The sequence below is a fragment of the Dermochelys coriacea genome, chromosome 4, assembly GCF_009764565.3.
Source record: "Dermochelys coriacea isolate rDerCor1 chromosome 4, rDerCor1.pri.v4, whole genome shotgun sequence".
NCBI classification, from domain to species: Eukaryota; Metazoa; Chordata; order Testudines; family Dermochelyidae; genus Dermochelys; species Dermochelys coriacea.
This window is the reverse complement of record NC_050071.1, coordinates 95,617,520-95,643,709: the sequence shown is the minus strand read 5'-3', so window position 1 is coordinate 95,643,709 and position 26,190 is coordinate 95,617,520. Positions and strand designations below refer to the sequence as shown.

General features: G+C 39.2%; 1 protein-coding gene across 3 annotated transcripts in view; it reads right to left on the bottom strand.

The window, feature by feature from the left end:
- Nucleotides 1-26,190, bottom strand: part of GABRA4 (gamma-aminobutyric acid type A receptor subunit alpha4) — a 70,465-nt gene that overhangs the window by 14,782 nt on the left and 29,493 nt on the right. For all 3 annotated transcript variants that reach the window (XM_043513903.1, XM_038399477.2, XM_038399478.2), the window contains one exon: nt 21,042-21,301. In XM_043513903.1, the coding sequence (XP_043369838.1) occupies nt 21,042-21,301 (260 nt within the window). The remainder of the gene's footprint in view (nt 1-21,041; nt 21,302-26,190) is intronic.

The window sequence follows — 26,190 nt, the reverse complement described above, 5'->3', positions numbered from 1 at the left end:
TGGATGGTTGGGCCTAACGGTCAGAGCCATGATAGTGGCCTGGCCTGGAGGTTAGAGTGGAACTGAGATGGGCTGGAGTCAGGGCTATGGGCATAGTCGAGAGCAAAGGCAAGGGTGAGAACCAGGGATCAGAAGCCAAAAAAAACAGAACCAATGAGTAAGCCAGAGAAGTGGTGGGGGAAGCAGATCCAGGGGTGTCAAGGAAAGTTGAAGGGCAGGAACTGAAGCGGGCACAAGAGCAAGCACAGGAAACAGGACCAAGCACGTCAGCAGACATGGAACACATTGATCAGTCAGCAAGCTCTGGATGCTGATGAATCAAGTAATATCTTAGCTCTACTCCTCCATCAATCAGGAAGCACAATCAATCAGGCAGCCCCTGCCAGGATCTCCTGCCCACCCAGTGTGTTGCTAGGAGACGGACTCTGCTGTGTGGCTCACTGAGACAGGGAGAAGGATGAGTGGAACTGAACAAAGGAACATGGTCAGGTTTCAGGAAAAATCAAGTGCAGTGTGGCAGCAGGCACTCAGGAATGCAGGCTACATCCCAGATGCGACGCCTCAGACAGTAGAGTTGGAGTATGTAACACTGGTCTCATATAGCATGCTTAATAAAGATCTCTTTCCTGCAATGCCACCTGCCTGCCACATCACTTATTGCCAATGAAACAGGCACCTCATCCCTGCTCTGACCAGACCCACCCTTTGGGTGTACCCGCCAGTCTGATAACCTCCAGCTAGGTAGGGGTTGCTATGATGCATCACATTCTAAGAGGACTTTCTGCTGCCAGGAACCTGCAGTCCTGGCTCTGCCAGCTGTGAATCTTATCCAATAAGAATATTTTCAGTGAGAGTTTTCAAATCCCAAAGGATCTGCATGCCCAGTTCACATTAATGTTAATGAGAATAGCATGTGCAAATCCCTTAGACAGTTTTGATAATCTCCATTTCTGTATTTTGCTCCAATTCCAGGATTTCTTTAATTGAAGAAACAGCTCTGCTGCTAGAAGAAAAGGAGTACTTGTGGCACCTTAGAGACTAACAAATTTATTAGAGCATAAGCTTTCGTGAGCTACAGCTCACACGAAAGCTTATGCTCTAATAAATTTGTTAGTCTCTAAGGTGCCACAAGTACTCCTTTTCTTTTTGCGAATACAGACTAACACGGCTGCTACTCTGAGCTCTGCTGCTGGCTCTGATGTGGTCAATCCCAGAAACCAAGCAACCGCCTCCCATTTGGTTGTATGCTATGAGAGGCTACAGTGCAAGATGTGGATTTTCAGACAGCCAGGTTTCAGTCTGCTCAGCATCTCAAAGATTATCACTAACATCATGGAATTTAGTGCAGATTTGAGCACAGGCATTATGCATTCTCAGCAGTGGCCCCCACTTAGGAGGCAGGCACCTGGATTCTGCATCAGCAGAAGTAAAGTACATTGCTGTAATCTAGTCTGAAGGTTAGAAAAATGTGGATGACTGTTGTCAGGGCTGGATTACCCAATAGGCAGACTAAGCACATGCTTAGGGCACCAGAAAAGCAGGGGGCACCAAAAAAAAAAAGTGTTTTTTTTAAATTTGATTTTTCAAAAAAAGCATCGAAATAGTCATCATGGGAAAAATGAGAACTTTGTTAGACTTCCTTACACTCCACTACATACTCTTCCCCCGTTTTTCTGTTCTCTTTTTATTACTTATCCCCACCTAAACCAGGGGGGTGTCCTACTAACGTAGATCGAACTAATGCGAGGAAATCAGAAATCAGTCATGTATTGCAATAAATTTATGTTTTATTATTGATATATTCTTCTGAGTTATATGCACTTGATTCGTTTTTTCTCTTATTTATATACACACACACACACACACACACACACACACACACACACACACACACACACACACACACACAAATAGTGTACATTGTATAATAATTTGTTGGTTTTTTTAGTTCAGATAACTGAGATAAGGAGCAGGATGAAACGGAACCAACTGAGTGGAGCACACAAACGTAAACTGGCAGAAGAAAAGAAACAAGAAACTAGTGAAATTTTTCAAAATCTTCCAAAGCTGACATTTTTCAAAGCGAATCCATCAGAAGGAATATCTTCTCTCAGTAGCACAGACATCATTCCAAAACCTGTAGGTGTTTCAGAGACTGACCTTCTTCTATTGGTGAAACAAACACCATTCCAGAACATGTGGATGTGTCAGAGACTGTAACTGATCATCCTACTCCTGGTGGTAAAACAGACGTTGTAGATGGCGTGGATGTGTCAGAGACTGAACCTGCTCATGCTATAAATAATGGGAGAAAAGATCCTGGTATGTGGGTTGATTTCAATACCGATGATGTAGCTTACTGGATAGATTGTGGGCCAAATGACTGTCAACACCACACTGGGCCATTTGAGAAATCACATCAGACTTTTACCAATGGCAAACAAACAAGATATTGCCCACAAATATAATTTTCGGCATGAAAGCAAATGGTGAGAAATACACTCAAGAATGGCTACCGTATTCACCATCAACAGGGTCTGTGTACTGTTTTGTTTGCAAACTTTTTGCATATAAACCTTCAGCATCCTGGTTTGCTGCAGATGGATTTAGTGACTGGCAGAATACTGTTTTAATTGAACAACATGAAAATAGTACTACTCACAGAGATTCAATGTTGACATATTTAAATCGAAGACAGGGCTTTGGATTGACACGAAAATTGGAAGAACAAATTAAAGGGGAGCATGAATATTTACAACATGTCTTGCAGCATGTTATAGCTGTTATTCAAACATTAGCTGAATGTGGTCTGCCTTTCCGGGTATCAAATTACACATTTGGATCATTGCAGAATGGAAATTTCTTCGGATTGTTGGAGCTTGTGGCTCAATTTGACCCATTTTTAGCAGGCCATATCTTAAAATATGGGAATGCTGGCAAAGGTAAACCATCACACTTATCCAAGACAATATGCGATGAACTCATTGGTCTAATGAGTGACAAAGTTCGTTCAGCTATTGTGGATGAAATAAGTACTTCTGGGTACTTCAGTTTATCTGTCGACTCTACACCTGATCTTTCACATACTGATCAATTGAGTATTGTACTAAGATATGTGTCTCTCACAGATGGAAAACCAGTTGAACGATTTATAACATTCCTCAATTTGAAAAGCCACACTGGTGAAGAAATGGCAAATCAAGTACTGCATTATCTGTGCCAAGTTTGCAAAATAGATTTCTCAAAGTGCAGAGGTCAATCTTATGACAACACTGCCAACATGTCAGGGCATTATCAAGGAATGCAGAAAAAGCTTTTAAAACAGAACAAATATGCCATATTCATGCCATGTGCTGCACACTCTCTCAAGCTTGTTGGCCACAGTGCTGTTGGTTGTTGTCCAATGGCAGTACGTTTTTTCTCAACAGTCCAGTTACTTTATACATTTTTCTCTGCCTCAGCACACCGATGGGCAGTTCTTAAATCATATTTGGGCAATGATCATGTGTTGAAATCTCTTTCTAATACTCGCTGGCAGGCACATGCAGTGGCAACATGTGCAATTCTGGAGTCCTACTCAAAGATTGTGGATGCATTAGATTAGCTGAAGACCAATCACAAAAGGGAGAAACTATACGAGAGGCAGAAAACATTGCAAACAAGATGCAAGAACTAGAGTTTGTATTCATGTGAACCATGTGGAATGAAATTTTACAACAACACTTTTACCACACAAGTCAAGCTCTCCAAGAAAAAGAATTGAATTTGAAAACATGTGCAGACCTCTGTCAATCATTAGCAGACCACTTACACACTTTGGAGAATGATTTTGAAACATTTGAAGACATATCAAAAGATATCTTGCCTGATACTAACTACAAAAAGCCCAGTCCCACAAGCAAATCAGGAAAAAACAAGCAAATGATAGCAGTGCAACAGAAACAACCCCTCAGATAGAGACAAACACCTACAAGATCTCTATCAAGCATTCTTACAACTACAACACCCACCTGCTGAAGTGAAGAAACAGATTGACGGAGCCAGAAGAGTACCCAGAAGTTACCTACTACAGGACAGGCCCAACAAAGAAAATAACAGAACACCACTAGCCATCACCTTCAGCCCCCAACTAAAACCTCTCCAATGCATTATCAAGGATCTACAACCTATCCTGAAGGACAACCCATCACTCTCACAGATCTTGGGAGACAGGCCAGTCCTTGCTTACAGACAGCCCCCCAACCTGAAGCAAATACTCACCAGCAACCACACACCTCACAACAGAACCACTAACCTATCCTTGCAACAAAGCCCGTTGCTAACTGTGTCCACATATCTATTCAGGGGATACCATCATAGGGCCTAATCACATCAGCCACACTATCAGAGGCTCGTTCACCTGCGCATCTACCAATGTGATATATTCCATCATGTGCCAGCAATGCCCCTCTGACAGGTACATTGGTCAAACTGGACAGTCTCTACGTAAAAGAATAAATGAACACAAATCAGAAGTCAAGAATATAACGTTCAAAAACTAGTTGGAGAACACTTCAATCTCTTTGGTCACTCCATTATAGACCTAAAAGTGGCAATTCTTCAACAACAAAACTTCAAAAACAGACTCCAATGAGAAACTGCTGAATTGGAATTAATTTGCAAACTGGATACAATTAACTTAGGTTTGAATAGAGACTGGGAATGGATGAGTCATTACACAAAGTAAAAATATTTCCCCTTGTTTATTTCCCCCCACTACTGTTCTTGTAAACTGCTGGAAATGGCCCACCTTGATTATCACTACAAAAGGTCCCCCCCTCACTCCCCGCTCTCCTGCTGGTAATAGCTCACCTTTCCTGATCACTCTTGTTATAGTCTGTATAGTAACACCCATTGTTTCATGTTCTCTGTGTATATAAAATCTCCCCACTATATTTTCTACTGTATGCATCCGATGAAGTGAGCTGTAGCTCACGAAAGCTTATGCTCAAATTTGTTAGTCTCTAAGGTGCCACAAGTACTCCTTTTCTTTTTTACGGATACAGATTAACACGGCTGCTACTCTGAAACCTACTCAGAAACAGCATTCAGAGTAGCAGCCGTGTTAGTCTGTATTCGCAAAAAGAAAAGGAGTACCCGTGGCACCTTAGAAACTAACAAATTTATTAGAGCATAAGCTTTCGTGAGCTACAGCTCACTTCATCGGATGCATTTGGTGGAAAAAGCAGAGGAGAGATTTATATACACACACACAGAGAACATGAAACAATGGGTTTATCATACACACTGTAAGGAGAGTGATCACTTAAGATAAGCCATCACCAGCAGCAGGGGGGGAAAGGAGGAAAACCTTTCATGGTGACAAGCAAGGTAGGCTAATTCCAGCAGTTAACAAGAATATCAGAGGAACAGTGCGGGGTGGGGAGGGTGGGAGGGAGAAATACCATGGGGAAATAGTTTTACTTTGTGTAATGACTCATCCATTCCCAGTCTCTATTCAAGCCTAAGTTAATTGTATCCAGTTTGCAAATTAATTCCAATTCAGCAGTCTCTCGTTGGAGTCTGTTTTTGAAGCTTTTTTGTTGAAGTATAGCCACTCTTAGGTCTGTGATCGAGTGACCAGAGAGATTGAAGTGTTCTCCAACTGGTTTTTGAATGTTATAATTCTTGACGTCTGATTTGTGTCCATTCATTCTTTTACGTAGAGACTGTCCAGTTTGGCCAATGTACATGGCAGAGGGGCATTGCTGGCACATGATGGCATATATCACATTGGTAGATGCGCAGGTGAACGAGCCTCTGATAGTGTGGCTGATGTGATTAGGCCCTATGATGGTATCCCCTGAATAGATATGTGGACAGAGTTGGCAACGGGCTTTGTTGCAAGGATAGGTTCCTGGGTTAGTGGTTCTGTTGTGTGGTGTGTGGTTGCTGCTGAGTATTTGCTTCAGACTGGGGGGCTGTCTGTAAGCAAGGACTGGTCTGTCTCCCAAGATCTGAGAGAGCGATGGCTCGTCCTTCAGGATAGGTTGTAGATCCTTGATGATGCGTTGGAGAGGTTTTAGTTGGGGGCTGAAGGTGATGGCTAGTGGCGTTCTGTTGTTTTCTTTGTTGGGCCTGTCCTGTAGTAGGTGACTTCTGGGTACTCTTCTGGCTCTGTCAATCAGACGTCAAGAATTATAACATTCAAAAACCAGTTGGAGAACACTTCAATCTCTCTGGTCACTCGATCACAGACCTAAGAGTGGCTATACTTCAACAAAAAAGCTTCAAAAACAGACTCCAATGAGAGACTGCTGAATTGGAATTAATTTGCAAACTGGATACAATTAACTTAGGCTTGAATAGAGACTGGGAATGGATGTGTCATTACACAAAGTAAAACTATTTCCCCATGAAGAAAAGGAGTACTTGTGGCACCTTAGAGACTAACAAATTATATTCATGAAGTTGACAGATTTCCACTCTATACGGCTAAATTCAGTGCCTTGCATAATCACAGGTTTCAGAGTAGCAGCCGTGTTAGTCTGTATTCGCAAAAAGAAAAGGAGTACTTGTTATTTAAATAACAAATGTTATTTGTTAGTCTCTAAGGTGCCACAAGTACTCCTTTTCTTTTTGCGAATACAGACTAACACGGCTGCTACTCTGAAACCTATTTCCCCATGGTATTTCTCCCTCCCACCCCCCCACCCCCCACTGTTCCTCTGATATTCTTGTTAACTGCTGGAATTAGCCTACCTTGCTTGTCACCATGAAAGGTTTTCCTCCTTTCCCCCCCCTGCTGCTGGTGATGGCTTATCTTAAGTGATCACTCTCCTTACAGTGTGTATGATAAACCCATTGTTTCATGTTCTCTGTGTGTGCGTGTATATAAATCTCTCCTCTGTTTTTTCCACCAAATGCATCCGATGAAGTGAGCTGTAGCTCACGAAAGCTTATGCTCTAATAAATTTGTTAGTCTCTAAGGTGCCACGGGTACTCCTTTTCTTTTTGAGAAACAGCATTGAATCCTAGAGACAAATTTCATGTATCTACTTACTATGCTATAATTGAAGCTCATATGGAGAGGAGAAGTGAAGTGTACAAAGAAGTATCAAGTAGATTTTCTTTTCTAAATGATCTGGACTTATCTGACGAACTATATTCACAAGGTTCCCAAAAGCTAGTTGACGCATATCCTGTTGACTTGAACATGAATCTCTGTGGAGAAGTACGGCAGTTCCACTGTTATATGCACGCAAAGTTTAATGAAACAGGAAAAATAAAATTTAGTCACATTGATCTTCATGACACAATATTGAAAAATGGAATACAATGTGTATTTCCAAATGTAGAGATCGCACTTTGTATTTTTCTAACATTGATGATTACTAACTGCTCCACAGAATGCTCTTTTTCTCAGATGAAAAGAATAAAAAACCCTCAGAGAACAGCAATGTGTCAGGACAGACTTGATTCACTTTCCATATTGGGTATGGAAGTGGACATGCTTCGTCGAGTCAGCTTCAATGAACTTATCCAGAATTTTGCAATCAGAAAATCTAAAAGAAGCTATTTTAATTTCAGCATACATGTAAGTTTTGTGTCATTTCAAAAAATACAATTTTATTTTATGGTATAGTATTGTTTTTATTTTTAATTTCATATGGGGGGGCACCATAATCTTTTCAGTGCTTAGGGCCTCTAAAGGTCTTAATCCGGCCCTGACTGTTGTAAATCCTGTGAAAGGAGAGTGGTAACAGCCTCTTGGCTCACGAGACTGCAATTTTTTTTTCTGAAAGTTCGACAAATTTGAGTTGTTTGAGTTGATGGTGGAGATGTAATAACTCCCTTCCTGTCATCAGTAGGGTTCAAACCCATGGCCTTCAGCATCACAAAGCAGATTGCTACCACTTGCTCTAACAGAGTAATTCCATTAGGGGATAACGGCCTCCTGCTGTTAATGAAGTAGCCCCTAAAGGGGGCAATGAGAAACACTATGTTAGTGTGAATTCTGTACTCTCCTTGTTAAAGGCAGATGAGCATGTGAGGGTGTAATGACTTTGTAATGACTCCCTGCACAAACCTCTACCACTCAAATGAGTAATTCTATTAGCTGGCAGCAACGGGAGATAGTCCTTTAGTAGATTGGCCATGAAAGGGACAACTTGCTACACACTAACAACACAGGTCACACAGATACTGTGTCTGCCTGGTCTTCTAAATGATTTACATAACAAATAAGCTTGTCTTTTTCAGGTTAAACTAGAGCCAATTTTCTGAGGGGCCTATCCTTCATCAATGAACCCAATGGAAGTTTTGCTAGTGATATCAAGGAGAGTAGGATAAGGCCATTTATATTAAAAATATTCAGAGCAGCAATCTTCTTAACTGCCTGTAAAGCACCTAACACTGATTGCTGGAGTTACACCAATAATAAATAATCAAAAAGACTATGCTAGGATATGATCTGAAAAAAAACAGAGACCCATGGAATGATATATTTATGATTTCACTTCTCGGAGCAAAATATATTCTGGTTATGACAAGATGAGATATCTCAAATGAGATGCTGGTGCAGGAGAAAATTGTTATAAAAATGATTGGCTATTTCTAGCACATTTCTCAAAGTTTTATTCTCATTTGTTTCTTTCTAGAGTAATAATGTGAATATGAAAGAAGTGTCTCTTAATATTAGGATCCACTGAATTTGATACTAAATAAATTAATTAAAGTGGACTGTTCTTGAAATAAGATCCTCTAATCTATTCAATTCAAAATAGGTTTATTTTCCTTATCAGTGTTAACCATTTTGGCAGTCAGCCAATATTTTGGCCCACTGATATTTCTTTAGTGAAGGTAGAAACTCTTATATTTCGAGCAGTAATACCAACTGCAGCGTATAATTGGCTTTTGAAATCCTTATTGTAGTCAAACAATTTAAAGTTCTTCCCTTAATATTAAATAGTCAAAACATACTGAATGTTTTTTGAAAGATTTTTTTTCCAGGGGACTGATTGCAATGGACAAATGACTTCATGCTGGCTTTTCTAAATCCCAAGAATTTTCAAACACAACCCTTTTCAAAATCTTAGTGCAGAAATTCAATCCATTTGACTTGGCATGAAGGAGGATAACTAGGCAAACTTCCTTGCAGGCATGCATAAATATTGTGATTAATGCTGTGCCCTTCTCTTTCCAAGTGGAAGCACATGCAATTGACCATAGATAACACAATGAAGTATGCTGTTAGTATAGTTCAACATAGATTGGATAGATTTAGCATTAAATCTTATGGCAGATTTCTGCAGCAAGGTTGTGTTGGTCACCTTATAGGAGAAAATACATCACACCACCAAAATAGAGTAATAAATCACTCACAGAATCAACTCACAGATCATTCCCTGTGTCCATAAAGTAAGGCTAAAACCGCTGGTTATTGTTTGCTATCACACTAAAATGAAGTTCAAATATGAGTCAATCAAAAAACTCTTCAATATTTAACAAGGTTTGCACACTATAACAGCTGTTCATCTAAATACAAATTTTGAAACTTCCTCTGAGCCTACATAATCCTTGACTTGAGCCAAAAAAAAAATCAGGTACTAGATTGCTTTTTTCCCCACATTTTACCAGTTTATGACAAGCAAACCAATTTTGCACTTCAGTGAAGTCAGATTGCCAATTTAGCATGAACTGAAACAGTGCATAGAAGCTGAGTTGAGATTTACAGCAATTGGAACAACATATTAATATACACACTGAAATGACAAACTTAGTCATGTTGTTTTAAAGCAAATAAAGCAAATCAACACATCCATTTTACATCCTCCGTGATGAGACCCGATCAAGTAATCTATAAAACAAGCAAGTACATACTTTTAAAATATTGCAGGATAGATGCCTTATGTAAGTCTCAGGAAATGCAGCATTAATATGGGAATGCTGAAGCAATGATAAAAGTATTTATAGTGCATCAAATTATGCAAACCCCACTGAATAGGTCTATGATGCAAAATATTGAGAATTGTGCAAGCTGTAAGAAAGTCATATGCTAGTGCAGCATTATGCAAAGTTCCTTGCCGAGCCCCTTTCTAGTTCTCAACAAAGTGTTCTGAGAGTCCTCTTGTAGCACACTAGTGTTCTACATAGCAGTTTTAAATCATTCTATTTCATTTGAAATTGCTTTCACAGTTTGTATGAGGAACATGCCCTATTGGGATCTGAATTTAAAAAAAAAAAGAGTAAATCTACTATTAGTTCAGCTAAAGAACTATCAGTAGTAGTAGTAGTGCATAAATCCTTTTTGTAGGTCTCTAGCCATTCGGGACAAGACTATCACCAACTGCTGATAAGCAGGAATGTAATACATTTAGGGTCACTTATTTGCAGATCAGCTCCAGCACTATTTTGTACTGATTAAGCCACAGCAGCACTTCAGCAATCCTGGAGCTGGTGAGACAACACTTTAGCAGTGCTTTGTCTGCCTCGTCTTACTCCAGACATATTCAGAGCAACCTCGTGGAAGGTCCCAAGACTGCTTTTGCAGCAACTGTGCACTACAAGGAAGCTCTCATTGCTATGGAGGCATGTTTTTTCAGAGCTTTAACAGTCCCTTTATGACACTAGATTCTATAGCAGTAGGGTCTCCATGTAGGTCAAAAATACTGTACCATCCATTCAGAATAATAGGCTTATTGTGTTGCTGTTTTAAAGGGGAAGGATATAGTCATAATATAGACTAAAGAGGGTTTTATGGTTATGTGGAGAAAAGCAAATGTTAAATTCATGTGTATGTGCCCTCCCCCCATAATTTGGCAGGCCCAGAGTTAGAGTCTGTCTTCATCCATGGAAGATTTCAGTAATTTACAATCCACATGCAGGTTAACTTAATGTACAAGAAGAACAGGGAGTCATTTGATGTCACACAGTCAAAGTATGCATTTTTCAAAATTAGAACTCCGTTACTCATGCCAAAAGACACGCATTTTATGGGACTTCAAATACATGCAACTTTGTCAGCATAATAATGAACAAATTGAGTAATTTTGTTTTCAGATGGTTCTTAGCCACTAGTGCCACAATTCCTTAATTTACATATGCAACCACTGCAAAGCACATGAAAATAAAGTGCAAATATGGCTAATTTTCAAAATCCTATCTAAGAGGAAATAGTGAAGGTGAGGGTGGTCACCTGTCTGGATTTCAATATAAATTTGGAAGACTTGGGCAAAGATTCTGTCAATAAGTGCAGTACTGTTTAGCCACCCCATGAAAGCCTGCCTTTATCCCAGTTAGAAACACTTTTCCATTGCACTCTAATCCAAGAGCCCTTTTCTTATCCTGTCTTCCTAGAGAAGTGCCTATTTCCAGTTACTTCCGGAGGACATGACAGCTTGCCAAATTGCATGAGATTTCGGTTTGCCACGGAGATAACATGTTCTCATCAGTGTAAACAACAGTTGTCTTCCTCTCCTTGGTATACATTGTTCACTTCTGCCCTCTCCCAGATATTTAAAGTTGATTATGTACTATAAGAAAATCAAAAATCCTTTCTGGCCCCAATTCACCATCTGGCCATGTCACAGCAAAACACATAAACTTGGAATAGAAGTATCTCTTAGGTTGACGTTCCAGAGCCAGGGGGATCAACATTTACTGAAAAATGCATTATAGATTTTGCTTTGCCTAGTCCTAGTAAAATCTACACCTGCACAAAGGACAATGAATTCCATTACAAAGAGAGAAGAATACCATAGTGTACAAAAACTATTTCATAATTTGGAAATTAATAGAATTTAGAATTATCTGAACAGAAATAATAGTTATTGAAAGCTACTCTTTAAATCCTATCTGTAATGCCAGATATTGAACTATGTCATATTACCCACTACAGCTGCGCAATATTTAGGCTCAAGATTTAAAATAAAAATGCAAAAAAAATCATGCAATTTAGATAAGGCCAGAGTATGAGAATCGGGAAACAAAAGTGAATATAGCAAAGATCCATTAGGTTTATTTGTTTATCCCCCATTGCAGGATTGTTCCCTATAGTGTATTCAAAGGAAGAGAGGAAAGAGTTGATTAGAAATGAGAAGGACTTTTTTTTAAAGTGTTTTCTCCACTTTTCAATTCTCCAGGGACCTTAAATTCTCCTTAAATTTGTTACAGTGGCTTGGTGAAAATGCCTTTGAAAACATACTAATCTGCCTGAGAGATTTTTCCAAGCTTGTAACAGCTTTATTTCAGAGTATAAATGAAATCAGCTAAAATGTCACAATTAGCATAGAAAACTCACCCTAAAGTTTGGTGGTGCTTGGGCTCACCTGTATAACAAACCTCACTGCTCAGTTTTTCCCATAACAATTTTCAAACCAAGAAAAAAATATTGAAGCCACAGTACAAATAATTCAAATTTAACTCACAGGCTTATCATAAAAATCTTTACAGGAAACAGGAAAATTGATCCTCTTTGTGGATAAATACACATCCATATAAATGATGAGTATTGAAATGACAACTTTAAATTTTTTTTAGCCTTTTCCTCATTTGTTCTTTAGAAAGCAGTATTTATTCAGAACTACTTGAAAATCCTACTCCTTCCAGCCAGGGGCTTAGTCTCCTTTTGTGTTTTTAAAATGTTCCAAGATATTACAATATTTGGCTATTTTCAATATTTACTTTCATTAAAAACTAGAAGATAAAAAGATCTGATAGTTAGGATTTGGATGAAACCAGTTTGAGTTCTTGAAGCCAATATTAAAAACAACAACCATTATTTATTTCAGTGGTGAAACTAAAGAGTATTTACTTTTCAGTGGATCTGTTCAATCCTCCCTGACTGAGGAATGCACTTAAGCACATGCTTAAATCCATCCCTAGTTAGTAATCCACTTAAGCATGTGCTTTCATTTATTAAGGATGCGCTTAAGTGCTTTCCTGAACAGAGGCCTACAAAAACAACATTATCTATTTATGCTTTAATTTCCAAAGTAAGTGCCTGATCCAAAACCCAATTAACTCAATGGAATTTGACTCCGGCCTTTAGAGCTTAAAATGAGTAATGACAGAGAAGAGCCCCACAGTGCCTAGCTTGCATTTCTGGCCATTTTTTATAGTATTAGAGTTACAAGAATTAGCAAACTGCTACACTTTCTAGCAGGCTTTGCAGGTGGGAAGGACTCCAGAAGGACATCCTGTTTATTTACAAGAAATCTGCTGTGACAGAACTCCTGTGGTAACAACTTTAAAGTCAAACAATTTTGTCACATTACCGTCATTACAACCTGATTATCCATGGCCAAACACAGATCTGTAATTCAATGGATTTTTTTTCTGGATTTACAGTGGTTGGATCAGAATCTGACCTAAATCAAATATCTTGATTTCCATCTCCCAAGAATTACTCTGCTCACCTTCCAAAAGAAGAAAGCTTTCACTTTTCCGCAGCTGCCTATGGAAATGTTCCACATCCTAACCATATCAAAGGTATCGTCAATCCAAGGTTTCTGGACAGGGACCATCCAGTTAATAGAACTCTTTGATTTATACCATTCAGAATGATATTGCTAATATGAAATACTAAGAAGCCCATTTAAACTACTTGCAATGTTGGCAGTTAGGCCCGATCCCGTAAAGATTTATACATATGCTTAACTCTCCTGAAGTCAGTGGGTCTACTCAAAGTTAAAGGCATGCATAGGGCTTCTCAGGGCCTTAGCAGGCTAACAGTGATATTCAAATAGAAGCTTGACTTTATCCTCAAGAATCCAAATGCTCAGCATGCACATTGAATCACTACAGAGTTAGTCAGCTAGTCATCACTACCATACCTTTCAAATAGGGTTTAGTATGAGATACGCCACTCACTCTAGACCCACATCTACTTTCATCCCACACAGAACTGCTCTCTCGTTATTACTCTAAATTACTGATAGCAGAGATGCTAACGAAACTAAAGCAATAGAAAATTGTTGAAATGTCAAATACGTTATTCACAGAGCACTGAAAGCTCCCTCCTTTGCTTTATCTGATCATGCGTCATGCTCCTCCATTTGCATGATCACCTGACATTTTTTAAGGCCAGTATCTCTCATTTGGTTCCTGGCTGGATTTAACTGCTAAACACCACGACTTTTTTTTTTTTAAAATTACCTAAGGCTATGGAGATAGAAGTGAAACCCTACTATTACATTTTAAAACTGAATCATTATTTCATTTTCTAGTGTTATTTAAATCTTAGAATTTAATAATGATTAAACTGAACACTTGTGTAACTAAACAGCTAGGGCCAGAACGGGCGTGACTGCACATCCGAGCAAGGGAGTAAGCAAGCATATATCCAGACATGGGCAATATGAACATTAGATCTGGTCATGCTGGAGCAAGCAAAGACACTTGCCGCTTTACTCCCTCTTCAGAGCAGGCTCCACCCCTCTGCTCACTGGCTAGAATAGCTAAAGGGTGAGCTAATAATGTACTGCTGCTATTAGAGCAAAGAGGAAGCAGGGGGAGGAATTATGGGATGCACCTTATGCATCTCTCCTTGCTCAGCACTGTGTCTGAAGTCACAGGGTGAAATCCTACCCCAATAAAGCCCATGGCAAAACTCCTATTGGCTCAGTGTGGTCACAATTTAACCCTCAAACAACAATGATGAGATAATATCTGGCATGTGCTAGGTTTGGATAATAAATGTCCAAAAATTATAAGATTTTTAAAAAGACACCCAATAAGACAACAATACTTTAGCTGGGTTAGGATAAAAAAGGGGATCTGAGTCAGTATGGATTAGATCTATTTGTAACTTTAAGCTTTAAAAATATTTGATTTAATTTTAAGTGCTCAGAATTGTAGAAAAGGGTTTGTTTAAACTGACCTACTTTTTGAACCGCACATCCGAGAGATACACTGAGAAGGATAAAGATCTTACTAATAGTGCTGAAGAGCTTTGTTTTTTAAAATGGAGCTTTTTGAAATGATCCAAAATGTGATGAAATTCTTCTTTAACACAAAAAGTCAGTATGTCTTTAAATGGAAGTGAAACTAGCACAGAAACATAAAAATAGAATCATGGACTCTCACAAACCATAAATCATTCAGCTTCCTCCAGCACTGGGGTTGCCAACCCTCCAGGCTTGTCCTGGAGTCTCTAGGGATTAAAGATTAATCTTAATTAAAGATTATGTCATGTGATGAAACCTTCAGGAATACGGCCAACCACAGTTGGCAACCCTAATGACATACAACAATATTTCTGCTTTTCCTAAACAAAGATCAAAACATACAGGGCCAGATTCCCTCTTGCTGATGCAAGAAGGTGCTAACCTGCTGCCTGCCCCATAGCCCCAGGGTTACACTTGAGGGAGGGCAGGTTGTAATAGGTGCTACCTTCGCCTATTGGTTTGGGTCAGAGGAGGGTAGCTTTAAGCTCTGCTGCACTTTTCTTAGGAATAATGCAGGCAGAAGCTGCCTAGGAGAAGTGCAGATTCCTTGCATCCTGGGTTGCCATACCCTATCTCCTTACAGACTGAACAAAAAAAAAAATCCCATTACCCATAAACCCTGGGTAGAGGAGTGTTATCTGGGCAGATATAGGTGTCCGAATTCCTGTTTGCTGGACAACAACAGTAAAGGAAGCTGACATGGTGGGGAGGAGGTAATATTAAGGTAACAACAGCTGCACTAAGTGCCCCAGTCAGAAGGCAGAGTAGCCAGAGGGGCTGAGTTGGCATGGAGATAGTGAACTGAGCGAACTAAAGGCCTGAGAGAGGAGAAGGGGCTGACAAGAGCAACAGAAAGGAGCTGAACTTGGAGTAGAACGCTGTGTAGGCAAGGCATGTCTCTTTGTTCAGAAATTACATATGAAAGAAGGTAAGCAAAGCATAACTCAAAATACACTTTGAATAAAGCCCTTAAACGCAATATGGCAATGCCCTTATTTCCCATCCTTGACCTTCAGGGACAATTACTTCCCCCTGAGATGGAGATCATAAGAGGGGAAAGAAAAATAATTTTTCCTCAAAAGGCCCAGTCACCATGTTTCTGAATAAATATTGACTTCATGTTGACCTGCTACTGTATGTTAAATCATTGTAGTAACAAAGCAATTTCTAATATAATAATAGTCACAGGCCAAATTCTGCCCTTCCAGATTATCCATACAACCCTCATTGATTTCAACACAAGTTGCACATTAGAGAATAGAATTTGACCTACTAATATGACATGATTTTCCTGCTCATGTGAACTGATTACTCTTTTGCTATGTTACCAGCACTTTCTACCAGCTACAGAACAATACTAGGCAAAACTGACTTCTATAGATATGAATACTAACAAAATATTGACTGTTTTATGGGAACAAACTGGAGACAAATAAAAAAAAAATCACGAACCAAGGCAATTTTTGTTTGTGACACACAAATTACATTTCTTGCAGGAGCAGATATAGCCTTGGAAAATGTAATACAACAAAGTTATCAAATTTAAACGATCCTACAGAGGTATCGGGAAAATAAGAGTCTTTAGAGGCCTGATAAGAAAAGTTATTATTATAACCTTGTCTGATAACAGGAAACAGAAACTGCTTGTGTCTTAGTGAAATAAATACTTGGATATTTACTGTACGGCCAAATAGCAGAATTAAAACCAATCTCAGGAAGAATAAACAGCAAAAAGAGAATAAATATCTGTACCTCAGTATGAATAATACAAGAACACTCCCTTTCAGTCAAACATCCCATGTGATGTATCCTCTGTACCACTAAGCTCTTTAATTTAAGTTATGGTGGAATGTTTGCAGCAGCATCAGTGCATCACAGTGGAGATTCAAGGGCCTGATCCAAAGCCCATTGAGTTCTATCAAATGTCTCCAAGAGTCTCTGAGAGATCATGGCTGATAGGAGGGAGGAATGAGGTTTGCCTATGTAAAGACATCAAAATCGGATCCCAAGATACCAATCCTGTAGCTTGTTTCACAAGAGCAGGGGTCCACCTCTGCAGAGTCAATTGCAGAATTGAGGCCCAAGTACAGTAATAAATCCACTGATGTCAGAAAGGTGCGTTAGACTAGTTGAGTAATGAGAGTATTGAAATATATTGGTCTAAGTTAAAATGCATCAGATTGTCTAACTATGCTCTGAAAAAGCTTACTGGTTTTTTTAGACAAAATGTAATTTAATTTAAAATATATTAGGTCAGTCTCATTCATGATGTAAACGTAGTGAAGTAAATGTAATTACACAAAAGAACAACTAGTCACATCATACAGCCAATATCTTTGTCAAACTATGTTGTAGTCAAAGCTATGCTACCTTTGGTATAGATTTGCAGGAGTTATGGATAATGTAAATGGACACCTCCAAATAGACCAGAATGCATTTCTTTCCAATGAAACAGCTTTCTAAGGAAAACCTATCAGATATTTGGAGAATGGGTTTTTGATTAAAAATCTAGATCTCTCTTTAAAAAAAACACAGTATATTGGTCTGAGTAATATATACATTGACTTTACATGAAAATCACATTTTAAAATTATTGCTGGTCTCATGGAAACAGATCTAATAGATGACATACATACTTGAAAAACTATTTCTAATAATAAAATCTTAATTTTATCAAATCTTATTATTAATTTGCTTAATTCTTATGTTTATTGGGCTGTACAATCCCCTTCCATCACAAGGGACCTACCTTCACAGTCCAATGTCCCTCCTTCCTCATACAGAGGCCAGTGCTGCAAACCCATATTTATGTGAAATATTCCACTTCAATTATTGGGATCATTCATATAGATAAGGAATACTCATTCAGGAACAGCCCAGAGAAGGGCAGAACTTAGTTCTACTTTTAATATATAGCATTTTTTTCCCATAAGATCAGTTACTACTGTCTTTTTGTTGTTGTTTTGAGGGGGGTCTAGAGCTACCCTAAGTCTGGGGAATCTCAATGGTGAAAAACCAGCATAGTCATCTCTACAGCGCCCAGGGCAGGTGATAGCAGGGGCAGTCCAGGCTCAGTCAGGAAGGGGAGTAGGAGATTCCTATCACATGATATAGATATTGTGGCTGTGCACCAGGGAGAGGGTTTAGGGCTTTAAAATTTTTGGACAGCTTTTTCAAAATTTACAAGTGCGAAGTTTTGGCTGACTGTCTTTTTGAATGTTCACATTTTCCCCTGTGGACAACAGCCAGTCTGTCGAAATTCTGCCAACGATCTAAATTTCAGGAGGGCTAAATTGTGTAAGACAAGTTTAAAAAAAGGTCTCATGAATTTCACAAGTTTTGCCCAAGTTTATTGCTAATTCCACTATTTTCACACAAATGTCAACATTGGAGAAACCAAATAGGATTGACATAAGAAATCAAAGTGAATCACCTAATTAGGATGAGACAAAATAATAGTAATAGTAAAAGACAAATTACATTTAAAAGTTATTTTTATGGTATATTAATACTAAACACTGGGCAATCCTTCTGAACTCAAAACTCTGCACTTGCCTACACAGAAGTGTTCTTGTGAACTAAGTTAGGGTATGAATTAAAAGCTCAGTAGGTACTCTGCAATAATTCTACATGTGGACATGCTTATTCCATGTTCAGAGTATCCACAGGGGATGCTACTGTGGAATAGCTATGGAAGGAGGGTGGTGAGAGAGCAAAGAGGTGGGTGGAAAGCAGGGGAGGAAAGAGAAGAAAGAGGGGTGGGGAAGGAAGGCAATAGAGAGTGAAGGTGGAGGGAAGAGGTCAATCCTAGAATCATAGAAATGTAGGGCAGGTAGGGTCCTCAAGAGGTCTTCTAGTCCATCCACCCACACAGAGGCCGGACCAAGTATAACTAGATGATTCCTGACAGGTGTCTAACTGTTCTTAAAAACTTCCAATGATAGGGATTCCACAACCTCCCTTAGAAACCTATTCCAGTACTTAAGTATCCTTATTGTTAGAAAGATTTTCCTAATATCTAAATCTTCCTTGCCACTTCCCCAGGGTCTGGGGCATCACAAAGTTGGCTTGAAGCTGAGTGGAGCTGAAGATCTAGCCTCTGGACTAAAAGGGTACATCTACATGGCCAAAAAACAAAAAAACAAACAAAAAAAAATAACCACCTGCTGCAGCAAGTCTCAGATCCCAGGTCAACTGCCTCAAGCTCACATTTTGAGGCTAGAAATAGTCACGTCAACATTCCTGCTCAGGCTTTGAAACTGATGTGGGCTCTGAAACTTGCTGCCACTGGCGTTTTTGCAGTATAGGCATACTCTTAGGGTCTGATACAACTCAAGCTTCCATTGACTTCAACTGGAGTTGGGGTCAGACTTTTAATTAGTGGGCCTGGATATCAAGATACGTACTACGGACTCACACTTAAACTACCTAGATCTCATTTAGGACACTACGATAGCTAAAAAGCAATCCACGGACAAGGCTTGACTTTAGGTAGGTGGGGTGCCTGAGCAAAAAGACATTATAATCAGCTCCTTAAAAACCAAATCCACATCTGAAATAGCTGGATTGACAAATCCCACATGATAAGAGTCCTGAACAACTTACTGATTTCATAGAAAATGAAGGTTCTGTGCTATGAGATCTGCACATAAAGGAACACTGATTGTTGGATAGATTGTGCCACCCTTGCTTATTCTGAGTATACCTTATTCCACTGATTTAAATGGGACTGCTCCCTGGGGAGTAATGTACTACTCACCATGAGCAAGGGGATCAGAATCTGGCCCTATGTCATTAGCTTCTTTGATAAAATAAAATAAATAAAAGATATAAAAGGGTTACAAGAATCCCAGAGAAGTCCTTCCCAACAGGCTCAAACCAAAACTTTAACTGCTTCATTAATAAATTCAGGAGAGGTGGGAAAAAAGACTATTAAAAACAGTCTGCAAGAAGAAAGATATAATTATTGATGGATAAACCTACTGATTTTTCCTGACACTGTCCAATCACTCGGCAATGCAAGGAAGAATTTTAAAAAATTATAAATGGCCACAGAAAAGCCTCAAACTTACATTTGAATTCCATGTTTAGTGTAGAGGGAACTTTCTTATTGCCGAATGCTATTTTTTTTAACCTAACTGATTTTAAAATTACTGCTTGCAGCCAGACCACCACCACCACATTGGATCCCGACTCTGGAGGATGATACACATTTTCTTTCCTTCTTTGAAATCTTAATTAAATATGAATCCCAGAACTCCATGCAGAGACTGGCCTGCCTGCCTCTTACATGGATATGGATATAGTTGCCTCTGTGGTTACCCCTATTGTCTGGGAGCCTTCAGAGGGCACCCTGATGGCTTGGGACACTGTGCGGGGGTGACAGTAGAAAGGAGTGAGCAGGCTGGGATCTAGGTTGAGGATCAGGTACATTGTCACCTCCATTAGTCTTGCAGAGATTTCCATGGAAAAGTAATGGTCTCGGACTCTCAGGGTACTGGTACCAGCCACAGCCGGGGAGGCCCAAATAATGTGGCTCCAGTGAAGACAAGAGGGTGAAGGGAAGGTTAAAACACTCAGAAACAAATAGAAAGGCATCAAGCCTCCATGTAGACAATCCCAGTCTCCTCTGGTGCCCTGGGATCTGTAGATTTTGTGGACTGGACACACAGCCTAGACAACAGGGAGATGGAGTGAAAACAACACAATGGAATGACTTGGGAGGAAACCCCACAAGGAGAACCTTCTAGCTTAGCTCCCTCCCATGAGGAGAATGCAGTCTGGCCCACTCTTCTCAGATGCATAAATATAAGCTACACGTGTTGTTAAATATTCTACTTTTCTCTTCACTCTATTTCATCAAGATTAGACCCTCTATCTGGAAGGTATAATTCGTTACTCAAAATGGACAATATGGAAAGATCCTAAGAGAACCAAGTCCTGGTCCCATTTATGACAGTGGAAAAAAGCCCTCAATAGGACCAGGATTTATCCCTTATAATGTTCTCTTATGGGACCCTATACATATATTGTCAGATATTTTTCATGCACTAGACTCAAACAAGTATATATAGTCCTGAAATCAGTATAACAAACAACAGATAAATAAAATACCATGAGTGCCTCTTCTGTGCACTGTTCTCGCTGCACCGGCATGATTGGAAATTCAAGGAGTGATTTCACTGTCTTCCTTTTGGCCTTTTCCATTTGAACATTAGTAAAATAGTTGACAGCAGCAAACTCAATAAGAGCAGAGAACACAAAGGCAAAGCAGACAGCTATGAACCAGTCCATGGCAGTGGCATAGGATACTTTTGGTAACGAATGCCTTGCACTGATGCTCAACGTTGTCATTGTCAAAACTGTCGTTATTCCTTCAAAGCAAAGAAACAAAGCAAAATTAATTGCTCTATCCATATTTTATTTTATTTATCAGATCAGAATGGGAATAAAAAAAGAAAAATCAAAACCATCTAGTAGTTTTCCATTTGTGATTGCAAAACCTAATATCAAAAAATGCAATTAAATTGCAGATCTCAAGATAATCCTCATTTAACTGAACATGCTGCTTAAATCATCTTGCCAATGAATAATGAGGAGAAAGAAACTCAATATTCAATTTTTCAAAAATAGCACTAGTGATCCTTATAGCTTTAAAGCAAAATAGGCAACAATAATTTGTGAGAAAACAATTTGTACTGCGCTTGACCTTGCAGTTCAGGGATAACGTAACTCTAATGCCATAAGAGGATCTCAATTCAGGTCCCAAATTGAGATTAATACTCCCATGCTAATAAAATGTGTGAAGAGCAAGATCTCTCAATCCCTCATGAAAAGAGAGCACTATGTCTTGCTCTCAAGCAAAAGTCTGTGGGCGAACGTGAACAGTGATCGGACCTAATCTTCCAGTTTTTATTCTGGCAAAACTCCAGTTGAAGCCAATGGGAGACTTGCCTGAGTAAGGACTGCAGAATGAGATCCTTTATGGACTGAGGTGTCTTGATTTGTGTGCAACTGTTATCATCCACATCGATGAATTTGCTCAACATGGAACTTCTAAGAGGAAATTGAGGGCAAAATAGGTGAAGCCTAAAGGTCAAACCCAACAAGGTAAATACAGTTCATTATGAGCTTGCAGGAGTTTTACTCAAAAAGGTGATGGTGGACATACTGATGTGGGTGATGGGATTTTCTCAGGCTAATTAAAGTAATTTAGCTAGTAAAGAAATCCCTATTGAAATAGTTGTTTCTAAAGAAGATGACTCTGTTTTCCAAGACTCAGTAGTTTAGCTGATATGTCTTTACTGATGAGATTAATAACGTGTTGGTTAGCAGAGGAAGGTGCTGACCTTTCTTAAACATGCAGTGGTCAGAGTCCTCCTCAAGAAGGCACCACTTAATGCTAGAGTGATTTGTTAATTATTTCCCAGAATCAAACCTCTCCTATTTGGGAAAAGAGATTGAGAAGCTAGTAGCTATTAAATTACCCGTGGACATCTGAATTCTGAACCAATCAACAACTGGGAGAACCTAGCAATGTTGAGAAGGGAAAAACATAATAAAATAAATAAAATAAAATGGTGTCGATGGGGCAGAAATTCTTCCCCAGAATGTTTTCAAAGTATCAGATGCAATTTTCTGTATTTCATAAGCTCTTAAGATATTTCAAAAATATCCCAGCCCTTAACTGCTCTTTATGTTTGTGTGTGTTGTAGGCGAACTTTCCAGAGTAGCAAATTACGTTCTATTAAAATGCTAACAGACATGAGCCCTAAACACACCTGTGCATTTCCAAGCAGATGAACATAAGCATTTTTTTAAAAAAGAATCAGCATAGTAAGCAAAAACAATAAACCCCTAAAATTATGCAGATTATTTCTCCCCCTTTCCTAAGGAACACTGATCTCCCATATCCACCCAGCAGCACCTCTCCAAAACTCCGCCTAGTCTATAGAATCCTATTCCTGATATGTAAAAATCAGATCTTTTGTACATAGTTTATTGTAAGATTTTTGCACCAAATTTATACGATAAACCACAAATCTGACTTACTACTGTGCATGTTTCTGTTACTTATCAGCATTACAATAGATTTGGCTAGTATAGGATGTGAGCCATACGAGGCAGCATAATTCCCAGGGGTTTCTGTGGTTGCAGAACTCAACTCTATACATCTTTAGAACTGGCCCCTAAAAACTGAACTTTGCCTTCCCATAGTAACTAGCTTTCATGCAGGAGCAGAACTCACTGAGGCCAATTATCTAATTATTTTTTTGAACCCAGTTATACTTTTGCCCTTCAAAACATTCCCTGGCAACAGGTTCCACAGGTTCACTGTGCATCATGTAAGAAGTACTTCCTTGTGTTTTAAACCTCTGCCTATTCATTTCACTGGGTGACCTCTGGTTCTTGTGTTATGTATAGGGATAAACAACACTTCCATATTAACTTTCTCCACAACATTCATGTTTTTATAGACCTCTATCATATCCCCCTCCCTTAGTCATCTCTTTTCTAAGATGAATAGTCTCAGTCTTTGTAATCTCTCTTCATATGGAAACTGTCCATACCCCTAATCATTTTGTTGCCCTTCTCTGTACTTGTTCCAATTCTAAGATATCTTTTTTGAGATGAAGTGACCAGAACTGCATGCAATATTCTAGATGTGGGCATATCATGGATTTATATAGTGGCATGATATTTTCTGCCTATGCCTTTCTGAATGGTTCCTAACATTCTGTTCGCTTTTTGGACTGGCTGCCATCATTTGTTCCTTTATTTGCAGCTAAAATGGAGAGTGTATATTTAGAGAATGTTTACACTGCTGTGCTAAACCAAATAGGTACTGCTTTATTTTAAGTGATAAAATGTGGCCTTCTACTGTAATATTGCAAATCTAAATCCTTCCCGCATCATCAATGAGACAAGTCTCCACCATCCCTGCCTATCCTGGGGTGCTCTTTTCATGTCCTCTCTGTTGTTTAGTCTACACATTTTCCCTCTCAGAATAATGGTTGACAGAGGTATTCTTTCAATTGACCCCGTCACATGTTCCTCCAGCTGCCCAATTGCACGCCTACCGTGGCAGATGTTCTAGATTCTTAACGCGTCCCAGATATTTTCATCTTCTTTTCTGGATTACTTTGGAAATAAGGAGTTGCAGAACTCTGAGGAATCTCAGCATTTGTTAACAATTAATTCAGTTTCATACTTTGTATTTTCCTGAAGCATTTGGACATCTGTCTGTATCTCTGGTGGATCTCTAGCTTTCAAATCATAACATTTCAGTTCATGATTCATAGTTTGGTCTTTAAGTTGTAGATTTTCAATAGCCAAATCTTGTTTAAGATGGTCACGGCAGCTGCTATCTTGCTGATTCATGACATTATTTTTAGTCTGGGGGCCGACATGGAAAATGCTGCCTGTATTTGAAATTCAGAGCAACTCCCCACTACACACACACAGAAAGAGTTTAATGCATTTTAATTTGGGGATTAACCCTCAAGTGTGATTTTAGGGCGAGGAAGATGTGGTATTATGCAGTGGTAACTCTGAGAATTATGGATGTTTTTTATTAAGTCATGTCAAAATTCCTTCACAAATTTCTTGAAACAATCAAAGTAATGACTCTCTCTTAACATGTGTATAATTACATACTAGTTTTATCCTATATTGATTTCATTATGGTAACTTATTTACATATGCTCTCTGCTTGTTGTTTTGTCTATAAGCATAATTTATGATCTGCTTACACCACGTAATTTCTTTAAAAATTATCTTATTTCATCATGTTTTACAACTATAAAACATGGGCAAAGGGTGTTTTAATTTTAGCTCGATATGGTAGTCTATCAGACCCCCCTCTATTTCGGAAGGCAGCTTTTGCACAATAGCAGCTCAGGCTCAAACAAAGAAAACAGCACCGCAAAGACAATCACTTGAAACTCCTGCAATGTTCCAAGACATACTGGAGTGCAATCCTCATGGGTAATGATCTACACCTAATCTTGTGGGGAAAGTAAAAAGTAACTGGTATACTGGTATTGAGGCTTTCCAACAAGCCACCAACTTTGATCTGCAATGGATAATTCTAAGATGCTGCCCAACCAAATTATCTGATGCAAATTTGAAAAGGTGAATGCTCAGCAAATACAGGATGGACAGTTTTTCATGTGATGATTTCTTCTGCCACACCAATCATCACATCTATTGGGTACTGTCCAATGCTGCCAGCACCACCTACTGAACCAGTACAGTTTTCACTGTAATGAAGAATGTCAGCAAGATGTCCAGGACTCTTGGACAAGATTACAGTATCTCCATATTTGATGGGGCTATATATTGTAAGGCCAAAGAGGGAGCCAGTGGAGGCGCCCAAAGGAATTTCAGATAATCTTAAGAAGGTAGATTCCACATAGCAGACATTTCTTGCTGCAATTGGAAAGACGTATGAAGACAGTGGCCTTGAAGACAGCCTCACAGAATTGCAGGTGTATGGTAGCAACACAGCAAGCAACGTACTTAAAGGCAAATCATACCACCATGGATTGAGGGCCCACAACCTTGTTGTGGAGGCTTTGTCCAGACTGAAGTGGATAGCATTTTGTAAGTGGGTACAAGACAGTGAGAGTGACTGAGATGTAGACAGGTTTTAGAGTAGCAGCCGTGTTACTCTGTATCCACAAAAAGAAAAGGAGCACTTGTGGCACCTTAGAGCAATAGCAAGCTCCAGGAATGTCAAAGCATGGCAGCAACACTTTCCCAGCTCAGTGATGCCCTCAAGAACGATGGGATGTATTGCACAAAGTCTGCAATTTTGGAACATCAATTTCCCCACCTTTGCATTCTGGGACGATTACATCAAAATGATTAACATCTTAATGTGTTTCATTAGAGCTGAACATGAAAGCAACTGGGACCTGCATGTTGTGACATTTGTAGAGATGCTACCACTATTTTTTGTCTTTGACCACACCAACTATGCCCTCTGGGTATCTGAGAACATCAGCGATATGAAGTTTCTGCCAGATTATGCCCCCAAAGTTCTTGAGCAGTCTGTGCATGGAAATCATGCTGTGGCTCAGTCTAGCAATAAATTCAGCGAAGTATGGACAGACATGACACTTGAACAAAGAGTAAACTGTGAGAGTAAAGTAAAAGTGGGTATAGGGGGTTTTATTTTGAAACCAGGAGCCTTGGCTAGATGGTTCATCACTACTCATAAGCACTCAGTGATCACAACTTCCATGAAAGTAACGTGTGA